General features: G+C 42.3%; 1 protein-coding gene across 2 annotated transcripts in view; it reads right to left on the bottom strand.

Moving 5' to 3' along the window:
- Nucleotides 1–13,327, bottom strand: part of SETD1B (SET domain containing 1B, histone lysine methyltransferase) — a 58,721-nt gene extending 45,394 nt beyond the window's left edge. For both annotated transcript variants that reach the window (XM_035098986.2, XM_035098987.2), the window contains exons 1-6: nucleotides 12,862–13,327; nucleotides 12,441–12,595; nucleotides 11,937–12,035; nucleotides 11,297–11,567; nucleotides 6,789–6,901; nucleotides 2,314–3,489 (exon numbers count right to left, since the gene is read on the bottom strand). In XM_035098986.2, the coding sequence (XP_034954877.1) occupies nucleotides 2,314–3,489; nucleotides 6,789–6,901; nucleotides 11,297–11,567; nucleotides 11,937–12,035; nucleotides 12,441–12,595; nucleotides 12,862–12,934 (1,887 nt within the window). In that variant the 5' untranslated portion in view covers nucleotides 12,935–13,327. The remainder of the gene's footprint in view (nucleotides 1–2,313; nucleotides 3,490–6,788; nucleotides 6,902–11,296; nucleotides 11,568–11,936; nucleotides 12,036–12,440; nucleotides 12,596–12,861) is intronic.
- Between the last annotated feature and the right edge of the window lie 391 nt (nucleotides 13,328–13,718).

Genomic DNA, 13,718 nt, shown 5'->3' with positions numbered 1-13,718 from the left:
GGAGACCCCAAGGGGTCCGCGAGCTATGCCAGAGGGGTCCACAAGATGCTATTAGAATAAAAAATATATTAAATATATTTTGTATGATAACAGATTTTTTGTTTTGGTCGCTTCCTGCATGAGCAGAGTCTAGCGCAAAACTAGAATTAGATAGAGGCAGTAGTTCTGCTGTATGCCGTTAGGTGGCGCTTTACAAACACTACTGTTTTGCAAAGAGGCAGCGCGCGCATTCTACTAACGCTCACCTCCCCAAGATGCTTTGCGCGCGTCGGCTTCATTTGTGCGCTACTGCGCAGGTACCCTGTCTTCTCCATTCCCCTCCCTCCTCCCTGGCGCGTGCTGCCTCTTTGCAAAACAGTAGTGTTTGTAAACAAAGCGTTGTTTTTCGCGGAAGCTACAGTTCGCGTAGTTAAAAATGGACCGTTGGTTAAAAAGTGGTTCGTTAAAACGACAAAGGCCTACAGATGAAGAGGAAGATAATGCATTTGATGTTCAAGCAACTGTAAAAAAACGTATAAATATAAAATATAAAAAGACTCTTAATTTGGCTCTCACTTTTTAATTTTAGGATTAGGAATTAATGGGGGTCCTTGTCACAATAGCGGCTCGATGAGGGGTCCTCGAGAAAATTTTGTTGGGAACCCCTGGCCTAAGCCATCCGAGACTGAACCTGGGACATATCCTAGCCATCAGAGCCAACACACTCACAGCTACAGAAATTGCTGTCCACGGAAAAACTGCAGCATACATTTCCTCTTTTATGTGAATTACGAAGAAGACAATGCAGATTGTGGAATCTCTTTTTTTAAAAAAATTAAGATTTCTTGATTTACAGAGGTATGTGCAGAATCTCCTTTTAAAAAACAGGAGTGCCTACTCTCAGACATCCTCTATCCCTGCTTCCCTCCTCTTGCTGAGGAATTCTCTGAAAGCCTGGCTATGAACAACAGCCTTACAATAGGCTGAAACATGAGCCTCTGCTTTCCCAGCCTCTTCATAGGCTAAAGCCTGGCACTCCTCTCCATCTCATTTGCAAGCTGGAAAAGCAACAGCTCACATTTCCACAGGGGTAATACAGCAGTATTTCTGATTCAGTCCCACCAAAAAGGGGAGGGGAGATGACAACAACAAAAAGCAAACTATTAAGCTGGAATCTGCAATCACTTAAAAAGGAAGCGCTTGCTAACTGTTTTTATTTCACTTTTTATATGATTTTGCATTCTTATGTTACATAGACGGCATCATTTTCAAGGCAACCCTCATTCCAAGCTGGCAAATTTGGAACTAGACTTGATAACCCGATAACAAAGTTCAAGTAAACACTATCAGCGTTCTTTTAACTGTGTGCAACTGTACTCATTCTATGTGCCTATTTTATAGTTTTGTTTGTCATCTTTTAATTTTTATCTGTTATAATTGTTCTCAGTTTTATACACATTTTAAAATGAATTTTTAAAAAGACCAATTGCTTATATTTAATTATGGAGCAGGAAAGGTCATAAGCCCCTGTAGATGACTGAGCGACTCAAGGAGAAGGCACAAACAGCAACATGTTTGAAAAGATACTGCAGTGAGGAAGAGTGCATTTCATGAGATCCAACCTTTAAATCAGATGCACAACTGAATCCTATGCATGACAGCTTGGAAGGAAACTACTTTAATATACCACAAGGTTAGCGGATAACAGACAATATTACAACTCCAGGGAGCCTAAAACATTTACAACTTGACCGACCAAATGCGTGTCGAAATAAGGTGGTGGCTTCCAAATGACAATAGCACAACCTGGCTAAAAATTGTTTCCCATGGGAGGTTTAACAGCAGCACGGAAAAGAGACAGCAGGCCCCTTCTTGTCCCAGCAGTCAACCCAGCTGATGTGGAGAGGGAATTTTCAACACAAGGCCTCAGATCATGCACCACACCTTCTCTGGCATACTCCTAACTAATTCCAATACACAGGAATCACATCCATGTAGGGTTAAGTCTCCCATATTACAAATTAAGCACATCTTGTTTTATAAGTCAAACACTTTATAGCACATGGGTATTCACCACAGATGCATACAGGCAATTCCCTACTCACATGGGGGTTGTGTTCCTGGCTACCGTGCACTTCAGCAGCACATGCATAAGTCTGCCCAGCCCCTGCGCCGCGCGGAAAATGGCACATGCGTGCCGATCATGCACAAGTGGGTTAGAGCCTGTACACATATTACACACAATTCTTGGGCTTTAAAATCAGCAATGGAATTCTCAAATGCAAAGCTCTCCACACCACTTACACATATGTAAAGCTTATCTGAACCACTTACCTCTTCCATTTTTTCTGGAGTTGGACTATCGTTATCAGGCAAAATTTCTTTAGGTTCAGAGGACTCCGTTTTGGAAGTCCTACTCAGCTGGTCGACGGGAGTCAGGCTAGCATCAGGCATTCCTTTCGAATTCTGAGAGAGAGAAGTTACTCCAAGAATTGGCTCATCGTCGTCAGAATCCGGCAATGGCGTTGGACTAATGTCCTCCAAGCCTGTGCTGGAAGGACGCGAGGAAGGGGTTTGTGCTCTGTAGTTGGGCTGAGAGTTTGAACCAAATGTTGCAATTGGAGAAAGCTGGGAGGAGGAGGAGGAGATGGGGCTACCTTCCATTCTAATCTCATTGTCCGAGTCATGCTCATTGAGAAAATACAGCTTTGTTCTCTGCTCTTTTAAGAGCATCTCAATTCTCGAGTCCAAACTGTTGTGCTGAATTTCAGATTCTGTGGTTGGGGTGCCTGGGGTCTCGCTCCTTTCTGGAGTCTGTGTGAAGGGTACCACAGTTGGTTCACTTAGGCTGTTGGGCTCAGGTGGGGCTGGGGGCTCCTCAGGTTTGTCCTTCACAGGAACAAAGTCAACAGTGGCAGCGGCGCTACTTTCAACTGCCATCTCCGTTGGTGTTTGTGGCGGCTGACGGTACTCAGCATCTCTGGAAGTTTGGGGAAATGGCGGCTCTTCAGGTTGGGGAAATGTTGTGGGTGCCTGGTATGGGGAGAAAGCAGACTTGAAAGTCGAAGAACCTGTGTGGCTCAAAGGAGGAGTGTGGGAAAATTGCACAGCCTCTTGAGGGTGGGATTTGAATGCACTGAACTGATGTTCTGACCCTCGGAAAACACCAGCTGAATTATGAACATAATGGTGGCCTGGGCGTCTGTTATAAGCATCTGTAAATTTTGTTTCGTGTCTTCTGGGTTTATACCCAGAGTCCTGACTAAAGTGGTACGCAGGTGTTGTCTGACGACTAGAGTACGCAGAATCTTGGGAAAATGGAGTCCCCAGGCGTGGGGTAAGAGGGGTTCCTTGGGACTGAGGAGTGAATTGGCTGTAAGAGTTTGGGGTATCTTGCCGACAACTGGAAAAGGCGGTATCATGGGAAAATGGGGTACCACTGTTTGGGGTAGCTGATGATCCCACAGAAGAAGCACTGTTGTCTTTTAATTGTTTCAGAGTTTCAGCCAGCTGCAAAAAAGGAAAACAGAAAAATATGCATACATTTCTAAAGTTCCATTGGAAACATTAGGACTTGAGCAGTGGGCCTAGCAATGCACAAATCCAAGGAACACTTAAGGAGCCACTTGACAAGCATACATATAAACACTGCTGCTGCAAGAAGATCAAGAGTGGCAGGCCTCAGTACTAGCCCTACACTGGACAAAGGTTCCTGAAACCATCCTTTCATCTAATCTACCAGTTGTTGTTTTCTAACCTCTAGTGCATGTGTGCGGGGGGTGGGGTGGGGGTTAATGAAATGTACCATCTATAAGAGAATTTAGCTGAATTGTCAACAACAACAACAAAAAACCACCCAGAATCTTTGAACAAAAACACACCAGGGGCAGCTGGAATTTTTCCAGCTATTGATTTTTTAAAGAACCACATGCACAACCAACTGATCACTGTCAATTAATAGTTACCAGTACTTTGAAGTCCTCTTCAGCCATTGTAAATAGACCATTTCCAAGTTTTGAAGTTCAGAGAAAAATAAAATGAAAGGTTTGAAAACTATGACGACAGTAAACCTAATACATATTTGACCAGGCAGTATCTGTAAAAAATTAATCTTTCATGAATGGCCATGGAATTGATCTTGAAGCTAACATGGCAACAGTAAATCCATAGCCAATAAGATCAAACACTAAGAAAGAATCAGGACATCAAGTAACCGTGGGACTCAGCAGAAAGGACTTGACATTGTTAGCCCACTGTTATTCTCAGATGAAGAAACAAATGCCTATGATTAGACCATCTGCTTAAGTGGTTTTTGCGAGCAGTGGATGGCGAGAACTCCCTGCAATCCCTGTGTAAATAAACCCAGTGTGTGGTGGCTGATGCAGATAAATCTGAGGGGGAGTAAAGAGAAATGAACACTAGCAAATGATAAGGGAAGAACACAAAGTGAGGGAGTACGGCATGGCTGAAGGATCAGCTGCCCACAATATAAACAGCGACAGGCTGGCACATGGCTGGCTGATTGGCATCACAGGGCACCTGCTAAGGCTCACAGCACAGCCTCCAGCTGCCTTCCCCTTCCTGCTGGGTAGATAGGGCTCAAAGAATGCAAGCAGGCAGTGGTGCCAGGGTCAAGAAGGGTGTTCCAACCCCTAGCAGCCCATTCAGAAAATTTGTAGGATCAGGAATGAGCACTGTGCCCAACACACTCCTCCTGTACCCTCACAGGTAGGGCTTAATTTTGGTACCACTTGATTTAATAATGCCAGGATTTGTCATTATGTCCAAACCAAAAACAACCAGTATTAAAGCACTGTTAGCAATCCTGTAGTTTGGAGGGTCACTCAAACCACAGTTTGTGGGTTTGGATGTAATGGTGAACAATGGACAAAGTGATGAATTATGATCCCTACACGAGAGAAAGTAATATTGATCAGAGGATTGTCTGAATGCAGCCTTTAATTTGTGACATCACTCAGGACTGTAGAAGAAATGCCATTCCCATGTCAAGAAACAAATAAACGTGAACGGACATTCCCTAAGTTCACTTGATGGATTTCAATGAAAGGCAGAACCTTGCTTAACAGAGCTGTAGATCTATTATGGTGCCAATCATTACAGCTTTCTTATTCAAACATCCAAAAGAAATGTTAAGGGAAACAAAAGTTATAATGAAAATGAAGAAACCAAAAGCAAGCAGATTTCTTTTATTTCACATCTGCCTGATGAAAATAAAGGTTATGAAATTTAAGTATTCAGAGTAAACAGACTGAGCAAATGACAGAAAATGCCAGCAGAGAACCACTTACAATTTTGGGCAAAATACACTTTACTGAACTAGGAAGTAGGCTCCTAAATAAAAGTAACTAGAAATGAATCAATATTTCAAGGTACTCATCATATGCCTCAACAGAAAATGTTTAAACACTTATAAAAGGCGCAGTGCTACAAACATTTACGAGGGAGCACATCCCACAAATTTACTTGAATTTACACCTGCATCAGCTTGCTTGGCTGCACTGAATGGGGCTTTCCAGTCCCGCAAAATAGTCTACGCAAGCAGGCCAGACAAGCAGCCTCATGGATTAGATTCAAACGCAGCCACTTCTGCAGCTAGAACTCCTCATGTCACAAAATCGTATTCTGTTTGTTCCATTAGTAGAGGGTTTTGTTTTTTGGAACATGGCAGAAATTACTCAACAATAAGTTTTAGCATTTCATGCATTCTGTCTTTGTAGGCATTCTGTGCCAAAAACTGAATCTGCAGCATACAATTTCAATTATTAACTACTACTTAAATATCATTGAGAAATTTCCCCCCTCCTCCACACAAACAACTTGATCTTAAGGGAGCAAAATAGGACATTGGGAAGGAGGCAGCCTTTACAGCTGGTTCCTACACACCTATTTCAAGTCTTATGGGTTCAAATGCCCAACAACAGAAAGAAGCCAGAACAGGATCTCTAGTTTTATTATTTATTTCTTAAATTTTATATAGCACCTTTCTGCCAATGCACCTAAGGTGGTTTACAATTTTAACTGCTAAAACACAGTCCAACTGGAACAGGCCTCAATATTGTCCCTGCATGCCTCCCACCCTCACTGCTTCCTTGTGGACTCTCCTTCCTTGGAGGATTTTAAGCAGAGGTTGTATGGACATGATTCCTGCATTGCAGGGGTTTGGACTAGATGACCCTTGGGGTCCCTTCCAACTCTACAGTTCTATGAAGGTTAATTGTAAAGCTTACAATTTTAGTAATCAAAATTATTATTACTTGTTAGAACAAAAAGGGTCATTGTGTTAAGATTTTATTTTTCATTTACTGTTACGTTAACTCATCTGACTCAAAATATTTTTTAAGAAACAGAATACAAGCAGGTGACCTTAATTCACAGCCCTCTCAATTAATTAGGTGTAGCATTAGTTGACTAACCTACCTGCTGAACACATTAAAACATGAAGTCCTAATAAGGACAAACAGGAAACAATTCAGCCTGCCAATCTCCATACATAGCACCTACACATAATTGCCATGTCCAGAATCAGACTCCAGCTTGGAACACTTCCATGGGTCTAGTAAAAGGTCTAGCGGTATCTGGAACTTCACAAGGACTTGCCCTCCATTCAAGAGCCCCCTGAAAAGGAAGGCTGGAGATGACAGATGTCTGGACAAGAATGTCAAGAATGCATTTCTTGAGGAGACAGACAACAGCAGGCAAACTACCATTTGTTGTAAAGGAATATCATCTCAGGAATTCCCCAACAGACACAGTGTATGCCGTTAAATTACAAGTAAGTGAAAAGGTACCTGCGCAGTTTCATTCACGGTGGGCGATACGTCCGGCTCATTCTCCACAGGCAGAGTCTGAGGAGTGAAGAGTCCATTCACAAGAAGTTGATAGAAATGCATGCGCTTTTCACCTGGACAAACAGCAACAACTTTATTAAAAAGAACACACCACAATTCCATCTAGAATCCACATTTTACCAAGTCTCTCTGCAAACCAAGCCTGAACAGGCGCCAGTTCTGACTCTGTTGAAATATTCAGTATCGGCTTGTTAGGCCTAGTGAAGCAAAAAATGCCTCTTTGTGGTACACACAAGCACAAGAGTGCTTCATTGATTGATTTTTATCTTGGAGCAATGTCCTTTTCTCGTTCTATCCTTACAACAATCCTGCCAAGTAGAGTGAATAGCCCAAGGTGATCCAGTGAATTTCATGGCTGAGCGTGAATTTGAACCTGAGTCTCCGCAGTCCTAGCCTTAAGTCTCTAATCACTACACCACTCTGGTTCCCTACTTCCAAAGGCAGATTACCCAATTCCAGATCACCTGCTTCAAGAGGAGTGGGGAGGGGTAACAGAACACAAAGTAGTAGAGGAAAAAGGTTAGACAAGACAAAGTTGTCCCCTCTTTTACTGCCAATGTTGGTGCATTTTATCAAGGAGAGCATGTCTCTTCAACCCAGGACTGCTTCTTCACAGAACTGGCCTCCCTCTCCTCAACATGTTCTCAAGGGAGGAGAAATAGTTTAACAGCTGTAGGGATAAAACTATTTTATAGCAAAAATGTGTCTGGATTCAATGGTAAAATGTGATAAATCTTCAAACTCTGCAAGCCCAGCTCACTAGAAATTGGACATCAAATCAGTTTTTCTGTAAAAGGCACATTGTATGTGATGAGTAAAAATGTTATAATATTTGCCTTTTTTTTAAAAAGGCACCTGCTTCCCCTGACAGTGCCAACTATGTACATATGCATGTATTTTGATGAGCTTATTGATGGTTTTGCTGTTCATCTATAATTTGAGTTGTTTATTTTAGGTTGTCCTCTTCCCTTGTAGCAGTGTTGACAAAAGATATTATCTTTTTATTTATTAAAATGAAGTCTGCAATCCTATGCACACTAACCTGGGAACAAGCCCTGCTGAAATCAGTATGACTTACTTCTGCATAAACATGAATAAAGTCAGTCTGCACAGCTAAACAGCTATCCTTGTTATGCAGCCAGCAAACTATTGCCAGAATTTTAGGCTCCAAGACACTAGCAGCTCAATCCCAGGGTCTGCTGTGCAAAGAGAAAACAGAGCAGGAACCAGTTCCTCCTTCAAAGTTATGGTGTTATACAGACAATAACTCAACCCAGTACAACGGAACAATGCCATTCAGGCAGCAGAGCCGTGCTGGGGATGAGGGTACACATGCCATCACTAAGCACAGTTCTATTCATGTCAGCAAGAAATAAAACTGTCAATATTGAAGTGCATTTATTCAAATTTATGGTGTAGCCACACTTGGGAGTATTGTGAACAATTCTCTTTGCCACTTCTCAAAAAAGATACTTGTAGAGCTGTAGCTCTACGAAAGGAAAACCACAATTATTTAGTACTTATTATTTAGTACTTATTTATTTCACAATACGTATCTACCACTTGACTGCAATAAAACTTCAAAGCAGCTTACAAAAATGATCAAGAGGACAGAGCACCTTCGCTATGAGGAAAGATTACCAGAGTTGAGGCTTCTTAGTTTAGAAAAAAAGTGAGTAAAGTAGGACATGATGAAGGTTTATAAGAGAGTTAAGTTTTTCTCCCTCTCCCATACTTCTAGAACCCAATGGGATCATCTAATGAAGCTGAATGGTGGGAGAGCCATCCCAAAATGCGCAACTGAACTGTGGAATTCACTTCCACAAAATGTGGTAGTGCCCATCAACTTAAGACAGCTTTAAAAATGGGTCAGACAAATTCATGGAGGATAAGGCTGTCCACGTCATGATGGCTACATCTTACATCCAGGGTCAGAATCAGCATACCTCTGAATCCCAGCCACTCAGGAACAACAGTACAAGAAGGCTACTGCCACCATGCTCTGCCTGGGAGCTTCAAAGGCACCTGGCTGGACACAGTGGGACTGGGGGCCTCTGATGTGAGTTAACAGGGCAGTTTGTATGCATCCACCGGTGCATTGTTGCAGTAATAAAACAGGAGCATCCAGTGCCCCAGGGTGCAAGTGCTGAACAAGCTAGTAGTAAAGCAGCCCCCTGCAGGCACCCAGTGGCTTGCAGTATAAGAACCTGTTAGTAACCTGTTTTAGATTTTAGGTATTGTTTTGTTGTATCCTTTTAGCCTTTACTGCAAATCACCAAGAGAACTTCATTTATTGGTTGGTACAGACGTGCAGTAAATAAACTTATTTATATTGCATGTAAGTGGTCCATGGGCTTCACAAACATTATCTTAGATATCCTTTGGCCAGCATTCATATCCCCATCTTGCAGCTACAAGGACTGAGGCTTGGAGAGAGGGTGGGGGAAGGTGTCTGCATGATTGAATTAATTTAAGTGGAGATTTCCTTGTTTGTTGCTTGTCCCTCGGCCTACACTAGCTCCTAACACAGTTAAATTATTTGTGTTTTAGTTGTAATTGGTAATTACTACTCCAGTTACAAAAAGGAAGGTACAACACAAGAGAGTCCTTATCTCACACAAAAAGCAGCAGCAGCAGCAAAGCTCACTTAGACCAAGGTCTAAATTTCACCTCACATGACTCACTTAAAGCTACAGAGCTTTATTCTAAGGCCTATGAACAGGATTTATGTTCTCTAGGATTTAGTCTTCTGAGTTCATCAAATCACAGTTAAAATAGTCGTTTAGATACCATGTACTCCCTTTAACATCAGGTTTTCTCTTTTTTTAAAGGAACTTTATAAAAGAATTGGCTAGAGTGGGCCAAACAGTTGTTCAGCTGCTTTTTTATATCTAGTATTACATGTAAACAATGATAGCCTGGTAACTACCGTAGTTAAGTCACAAATACTGGAAATGTCAGAAATCGAGAAGGATGTGATCACAAGGATTTCAAAGGCTAGCACTGGAAGCTTACAGAAAACTTGTTAAAATACATTTAAAAATCAACACAGGTTTTAACACAGCTGCAGCTCAAACTATAAAACAGTTATGTTAAATTTTCCTGATTCTCAACTTGGCTGTAAGCCTGACTGAGTTCAGTCAAATATATTTCCAATAAAATTTAGGATTATACCACTTTACAGATTGTTAAACTGTGGTTCTCATGTCCTGATGTGGTAGTAACTCAGAATAAATGTTGATAAAAGACTGTATGATAACTGACCTGTTCTAACAATTTTCTCTTATATAACTTTATCTAACATGCATAGATGAATCCTCATTTCACAACATGAGAAACCATGCAGAGGAACATTTAACTGCAGCTGGAGATTCAGCAGTGCACTAACTAAAAAAACAAGATGTAGTAAAATGTGTTTTGGAGTTCAGAACACTTGCAGTTTTAAAATTTTAGCATAAGCACTTTTAAAGATAAGGGACTAAAAACTGTCCCATTGTGCATAACATGTTAATTATTCACGCTTTCCAAAAATGTTCCTTTAAAGGGTTAAAATAGTTTTAGGGATTTTTTTTTATAATTAAGCTGCAAAACTGAAAGGTGTCTCTTGGTGGGGGACAAATTAGCACTTATATGCTAAAAGTAACATGCTGGTCATATATGCTTCACTGTTTTAGCAAAAAAGAAAAACACAGCAAAAAAAAACAAACCAAATTTTTTTAAAATGTTGAAGTGAAAACCTAACCATGCCTTCTTAGAAGTCAGTTGTGCTGAATTCAGTAGGACTTACTCCCAGGTAACTGGGGTTAGGACCACAGCCTCAATATGGTTTGAGGAATTTATAAAGGTATTAGCACTACAGACCACTTACCGGTACTTTCAATATCTGGAGTGTTACTGTCCCTTTAAGAGACAATGAGGGGGAAAAAATACACTTTTACAGAGCCTCTTGTACATATGTAAATTCCCGCAATGGGATGATTAAATAAAAACAAGAACATTGCAGGAATCTAATTTAGAGTATTATTTTAGGATAAATTTCAGGCATTTTCTAAAATGATTTTTAACCTCATTTTTCTATATCTATAGGTGTGGGTGTGGGTGTTATCAGCTAAGTGCAAAAGGTACCTTTGGCAAAGGGGCAAAGGGGGACCATTTGGCAAGCCAAGTGTCAGCATGAGTGACTGAGTGAAATGGAGAGGATGGCAGCATTTTGTAAATTACAGGACTGTCTCCTAGCAACAGACAACACATTCAGCTCCACGTGACTAGCAAAGGCCCAGAGAAAAGCAGAGAGATTGAGGGGGAAATGCAGTGACAGTCTTTTAATAGCTTCCACCACCACCCTTAAATTAATTACTAGCCCTCCCCATCCAATCTGCAAATGCATCTCACTACAGGACAGGAGAGAGGCAGGGAAGAGGAGCAAACAGAAGGAACCAACCCCCCACCTTTCGTATCCAGCTCCACGTGGATGATGTTGCCCATGACCGATGTGTTGTGTAGATGCTGCACTGCATCCCGGGCTCCTTTGACTGTAGCAAAGATCACTTTGGCAATTCCCAAGTGCTTCTTGTTTTTAGGGTTGTAGAGGATCTCCACTTCTTCCACTTCACCGTATTTTTTGCACATGTCGGCCAGGAAGTTTTCGCGGATGTTGTCATTCAACTTGGCAAAAGTGACTTGTTTGGGAGGAACCGGCCCCACATAAAACTCATCGATCTATAGGTTTGTTTTTGCACACAGTGTAGTAGGAAATTAAAAGCCAGGGAAGGAGAGGGAGAGAGCAACGTTAAGGACTGTAAGCAATCACATCACTTGGAGCAGAGAGGGTTAAGAAGCAACTACTGAACTTTCAAGGTATTTCCCTTCCACTGCAATTTACAGACAAATACTGAACTTTTGCCTCAGCAATAACTTTTAAAAATTTGTTTTAAATAACTCAATTGAGCTATTAATAAAACACACTTTTGACAGGCAGAAAGCTCAATTGTATTTTGCGACTTTATAACATTAATGAATTATTCAACAATATTAATAAAGATGCAATTAGATTTATATCAAGGACACCACAGTTCTCAATGCATGTACCTTAAATTTAGGGACAGAGAGTTCCAGCTCTTTCGTTTTGGTCCATATTCGCCCTATCCTTGGATCTCTGACACAATCCACTGGGGCAAGACCCGGGTTCTGAAGAGGAGAGGGGAGTAAATTGACTGAAGCTTGAAAAAGATACAACCCACAGGTGCAACAACAAAAAAGCCCCCATGAAATTTGGAAGTTTACTCTACAGCCTTTAAAACTGAGGAGAATGTTCTCCAGGCAGGGCAGACGAACACATGTCAAATAGCAATTCTGCAGGGAAAAGAAAGATGCAGGCTTTATCTTCTGATTCTGACAGACTACATTGTCAGGGGGTGTAACTTTAATATGTTTCCTGAACATTTTGTAGCAATCTTCATTTTTCAGGTCATTAAGAATTCCTCCTTCCCACCCACCCTTTGAAGGGTGGCTAGGTACTAGAATAAAACAAACCAGAGTTGGGGGAAGAGAATATTACAAAACATTTCATTTGTAAAAATAATGACCGCTTACAGGAATGCTAAAATGCTGCCCATCGTAACGATAGAGTTTGTGCTGTCCTTTTTTCAGAGCTGGGTCAATAATCAACTTGTAACTTTTCCAATGGTGGTTTTTTTTCTCGGCAGAGGTGCTTGCTTGGGAACTGCTCTCCATTCCGTTGATCCAACCTGAGGAGAAAGCAGCGGGGGCAACCAGCGAAGTTAAAAAAAAAAAACCACAAACACATATATGAAAGATTCCCGTTTCAGAACTGCTTCCTCCCCCCTTCGCAATACCGTCAAACTGGGTGGGGGGAAGGGAAAGAAAAAGACCGCACATCCAGACGGCAAGCCGGTGTGTCCCCCCGTGTCCCCCCTCCCGTGTGCAAGCAGCGAGACCAGAAAGAGAGCGAAAGGAGGAGGAGGAGGAGAGAGAGAGAAAATACCCATCTCACTTGAGCTCTGCTTTTTGCCATGGTCTTCGGGGTGCTTGGCTTTTTCTCCTGCCTTGATCTCTTTGAAAGACATCGTTGTTCGGTGCCCGACCGTCTCCTGGCTGCGAAAGGCGAGCTCCTCTTCTCACATTGGGCTGGCTACATTACATGGGTTTTGAAAGCCTCCTGCCTCCTCGCTCGTTCGCTCGCTCCTTTTTTTTTTTTTTGCGAGCCAACACATATTGTGTGTGTGCTTTCTGCTTGCTTCTCAGGCATCCCACAATTCACCGCTATGGAGCTCGGCTAATGGCTAACCGCCCTCAACCGAATGCACATTCACAGCAGCTGCATCGCGCTGCAAAGCCCCCAGCCCGGCCGCCTGGCCGCGCCTCCCCGCCCCAAATAAAGGGCCATGCATTTTTCCCAGCAGGATGCGGCCCCGCCGTGGCTTTTTCCTCCGAATTAGCGGCGGGACCAAATCCCCTTGGAATCTGCTGGCTACATTTACCTAAGCGCCAAACTGTTCCTAAACAAGATGGACATAGGTGGGACTAGGCCCCCCCCCGCCTTTTTTTTCTTTTTTCGACGGGGATGGGGAGGGAAATAAAAGAAACCCCCTCCCCACAAGACACCCGGCACTCCAAAAGGCTCGAGCTTTTTCCCCCTCCTCCTTTCTTTTCTTTTTCCCTTTTTCTTTTGCAAGTTACATCCCAGGGAGCTAACCGGGGCAGCAAGCTTGGCAGGGATACTTTTGCAAGAAGCCGCGGCAATGTTTCCACCTCCGATGAATGGGGAGAAGCGGGGGGCGCCCCCGTTTTGTTACAATTTGTCAATTTCGGAGGAGGAAGGAGAGTAGCAGCTTTGCTTATTAAAGGTCC

The sequence above is a fragment of the Zootoca vivipara genome, chromosome 17 (assembly GCF_963506605.1).
Source record: "Zootoca vivipara chromosome 17, rZooViv1.1, whole genome shotgun sequence".
Classification (NCBI taxonomy): Eukaryota; Metazoa; Chordata; class Lepidosauria; order Squamata; family Lacertidae; genus Zootoca; species Zootoca vivipara.
This window is presented reverse-complemented; position numbering and strand designations above follow the sequence as displayed.